Raw genomic sequence first — 4,333 nt, forward strand, 5'->3', positions numbered from 1 at the left:
TTTTTTTTTTTTTTGTCAGCCTATTTAAAATAATACAGAGTGGACTTTTGCATTTCCTAAGCACTTTCATGCATACCAAACTTTTGTATTATTTTAAAATATGTGGTGGTCTTTACTTTCCCACTTATATAATGGATATTTACTGATCCTACAAAAGTGACCCCCCCAAAATAAATAAATAACACACTCTGACTTCTATTTCTATTTAGGTTTCTGGTGGTTCATTTAATGGATTCACCCAGGTAAGGAATCAGTTTTCTAGGAGGATCTATCTGCTGAGAATGATGCAAGTTTTCTTAAAGTGGGTCTCTGTGCGGGCTGGCCCGGTGGCACATTGCTACAGTGCGCCGCTTGGGAGCGTGGTGGCGCTCCTGCCGAGGGTTCGGATCCCACATACAGACCGGTTCCCGCTCACTGGCTGAGCGATGTGTGGGGGCAACACTGAGGGTTGCGATCCCGTTGCCGGTCCCGGTCCGGTGTGGGCGCGACACTGAGGGTTGTGATCCGTTGCCAGACACGAAAAAAGACAAAAGGGGAAAAAAAAAAAAGTGGGTCTCTGTGCCACTGGCATAGCATAAAGATTGAGAGTGTTGACACAGTATTGGACCCCACTACTTACAAATCGAGAAACAGACACAGAACAGTAGCAGCTGTGGAGGACGATTGTGAAGATTAAATGTGACGGATGCGCAGAGCGCTTAGCCCAGCAGCCTAGCACCACTACGTGCTGCGTGACTTTAATGAGCTATTATTAATGTTATTGGCTATAGCACGGGCTTCTCCTTTCTGCTCATTCCTCTGCTGGAAATTAGAAGTTGTCCTGATTTGAGAGACCTAGTAGATTCAGCTGTTAGAAAAGAGGAGCGGGGTTGTTCTGAATTAATGAGATGGATCTTCAGCAAATGTGAGCGGTTTAGCAGCTTCCTCCTAAAGATTCATAGAGGAGCCATACTCCGCAGAGCCTTACCTCTGCAGGGGTTCTCCAGAAAGGAGTCAGTGGAAGATCAGAAACCATACATTGGCTCTGTCCAATAAGACAGTATTTTCCTTGCAAGTGTGTGAAAGAGGAGCCACAAGGTGGACGGTCCCATTCGCTGTGTGTGTCCTGACAGATAGGCAGGTGGACCTGCGGAAAAGGCAGGTCACATAGCCATCAAACTCCTGGATTCAGTCCTGACAGCCTCGTCAAGGGGGACCTCGAACCAGCTCGTCTGAATGAAAGCTTTGTCTCAGAGTGTCAGACATGCACAGTGTCTAATAACTTTAGCATTTAGAATTCTCTATCATAGTATATTCATAAATAGATTTTTTATTTGACATCTCCATTATTTTTTCCTGTGTTACCTATAAAAAGATAAGACCCACTGCCACGCCTACACCCTGATACAGATACAGGCAGACACAGAGATGATAATGCACCTCTTTCATCTTCAGAAAACTCTTCTGGAAGGCTGGTGTCATGTTATAGGCATTGTCATCCATTTTTTTTCAAGTTTATATTTCTATTAGAATTATTAATGCATGTAATTTAAAGAGAAACAAGATTTTATAAGGGTTTTTATTTTAAAACGTCAGACTGTCCTGCAGCCCCTCCGCTCCTGTGTCGGAGGTCAGTCTTCTCGCCTCTCCTGACGGGTTTTCAGGTCCCCCACGTGTGCGTGGGTTTCTATAACGCTGCTTCTCGAGGTCTCCAGCGTCCCCACTGACCCCTCTCTGGAAGGTGAAGATGAAGCTACTTTCCCCTCCTGCCCTCCCCACAAGCCCCTCCCCTTCCTGGCCTTCCTCTGACAGTCATCGTCACAAGCACCTACCTCTGCTGACGATGTCATGGTGATGAAATGCAGTTGGTGTCAATCTTAATGTTATATGTCCTGTCCCGCCAGCTCTGTGCTGCCTTTGGGGTGGCAGTTGTGGGTCCCGTCAGGTCGCCCTTGGTTAGTTTGCTTGGTTTTCTCAGTGCTTGTGACTGACCCAGCCCCATAACCCACAGTTACATAAATCTTTCATTTGGTTGAAGATGGTGGACGTACAATCAGTTTTGTCTTCTTGAAGAAGCTACCATCTGTCCTCTGGATGCCGCCCTGCCTGGCCGCTGTCACAGGCTCTCCTGGGTGTCATCCTGGGGCCGCCTCCCTCTCTGTGTTCCCTCCAGTGTTCCCTAGTAGCACGTTTCCTCTTTTGTGGCTTCATCCCTCGCTTGGGTGCAGCACACCTTCCAGTGGCTTCCTGAGAGCAGTGTGCACGGGACGCATGTGCTTGTGACCTTGCACGTCTGTAAGTGTCTTTATCCCTGTACATGTGAGGGCCTGTTAGTCTGGACGTTGTAGTGGGAGTGTAGATGGTCTTCCGGGGAAGCTTCAGCCGTTACCCCACTCAGTTGTGCCCCCTGGTGTTGCCCCTGGGAAACCATCATTTTGTAAGAAACTCTCCTCCCCACTCCCTTTCTCCCTCTCTCTCTCCCCCACCCCTTTCTTCCTCCTTTTATCTCCCCTCTGGAACTTCCTAGAATCTTCTTTTAACCTCAGTATTTCTGAAATTTTACATGATGGGTCAGTTTTTATCCATTGTACTAGGCCCTTTTAATCTACAAATGTACATCTTTCGGTTTCAGGGATTTTTCTCTTTCTCTGCTTTCTAGCTCTTCCACCAGATTTTTTACTCCCATCATTTTTTCGGTTTCCAAGAGCTCTTTTTGTCTTCTGTGTGTTTCATGTTCCATAGCATCCTCTTCTTGTGCCGTGAATGCAGCATCTCCTATCACATCACTGTGCATATTAGTCATAACCATGGTTGAAGGTTTTTTTTTTCCTTGCAAAGTCTTTGTTTTCTTCCACTTGTTATTTTTTTTTAACGTATTTTCTATTGGTTTCTCCCTTTTATATTTGACACTTTTCTCGAATGTCCGAAGATCTTGGTTAAATACTCATATTTAAAAGTGGGCTGCTAGAAAGCTGACTGGAAACTGGCCAGGGAGGTGGAACTTATTGACTATGGGCACATGGCGGGACCTTTCAGCTCCTCTTTGCTGGGCAGGGCCTGATGAGAGGTTCTTTGGGCATCATTTTTCTTGAGCTGGTCAGTCCCCAGGGAGGACTCGTCTGGTCTCTGGTCTGGGGGCACAAGTGGGGCTGCCAGCGTAAGGGACGACAACGGGGAAGACACGGGGCAGGTGGGAGGAGAGGGCTGTGTGTTCTCAGTCTCCGTCATGTGAGTTCTCTCTGAATCCCGCCACTTCCCTGGTATCCCTGTGTGCCCGCAGTCCAGAGACCTGCTGTTTCAGCCTCTGAGCAATTAATCTCAGGTCTTCCGCTGGGGTAGAAAGGGACACTGCTTGCTGTTCAGAAGAGATGAGAGTGTCTTGAGCTCTAATTGCTTTTTCATAGACTTTCATCGGGTTCCCCTGACTCCTGTTTCCTGTGGTTCCCTAAGCTTCTAAGTCTTGATCCGTTGGGTTTTGAGGAACAAATTGGGTAGAAACTTGGCATTTCTAACATTGCCTTAGGATACAGACTTTTTGAATCCTTCAGGTCACTTACCTGCTCATTCGTCTGTTTTCCACCTTCAGCATTTTGTTGCTGTTTTCTGTCTTCCTGTTCTCTTCATCTTTACAGGCTTTTAAAAAACATTCCGTTTATCGTTGTTTAGTTTGGATTCTGGAGGTAACAGGGGTAACTGCACATGTTCAACTCAACACCTTTAACTGAAAGTCTCTGGCTCATCTTCTCTGTTGGGGAGCCCCCGATGTCAGATTTTTAGGCATTCCTTTTTTTCTTGAGCTGGTCAGTTTTCCCAGGGAGGACTCTGGTCTCCTGTGTGGGGGGACACAAGCCTGGCTCCAAGTGTGATGACAGAGAACTGTTCTGTTAGAGATCCCTGTTGTTCCAGCCTACATTTTTAGGTCAGCAAACATTTTATAAAATTCTTAACTTATGGCTCATAAACAACCCACAGAAGTCACAAGTGATGTAGTGAGATTAAATATGCAACATTTGGAGCCTATAGCCACTTCTAATTTGGTGTTAATGTGCCAACAGAAGCTGTGACCATGGGTGCCCCAAGGCTTGTGCCCTGTGTTCAGTGACTCTCATTCTTACTCTGTAGAAAATTTTTTTTTTCCTTTTTGTCTTTTTTACTGACTGGTGACGGGATCGCAACCCTCGGTGTTGCGCCCGTACCGGGGACTGGCAACGGGATCGCAACCCTCGGTGTTGCGCCCACACCGCGCTCAGCCAGTGAGCGGGAACTGGTCTCCACATGGGATCTGAAACCTTGGCAGGAGTGCCACCATGCTCCCAAGCGGCGCACTCTCCAGTGCGCCACCGGGCCGGCCCGC

The 4,333-nt window shown here is 47.2% G+C and overlaps 1 protein-coding gene across 1 annotated transcript in view; it reads left to right on the top strand.

Annotated features, from left to right (window-relative positions):
• Positions 1–4,333, top strand: part of LOC103608699 (amphiphysin) — an 81,128-nt gene that overhangs the window by 70,672 nt on the left and 6,123 nt on the right. The window contains exon 12 of the mRNA XM_008593101.1: positions 210–242. Within this exon, the coding sequence (XP_008591323.1) occupies positions 210–242 (33 nt within the window). The remainder of the gene's footprint in view (positions 1–209; positions 243–4,333) is intronic.

Source organism: Galeopterus variegatus, unplaced genomic scaffold, assembly GCF_000696425.1.
Source record: "Galeopterus variegatus unplaced genomic scaffold, G_variegatus-3.0.2 Scaffold8706, whole genome shotgun sequence".
NCBI classification, from domain to species: Eukaryota; Metazoa; Chordata; class Mammalia; order Dermoptera; family Cynocephalidae; genus Galeopterus; species Galeopterus variegatus.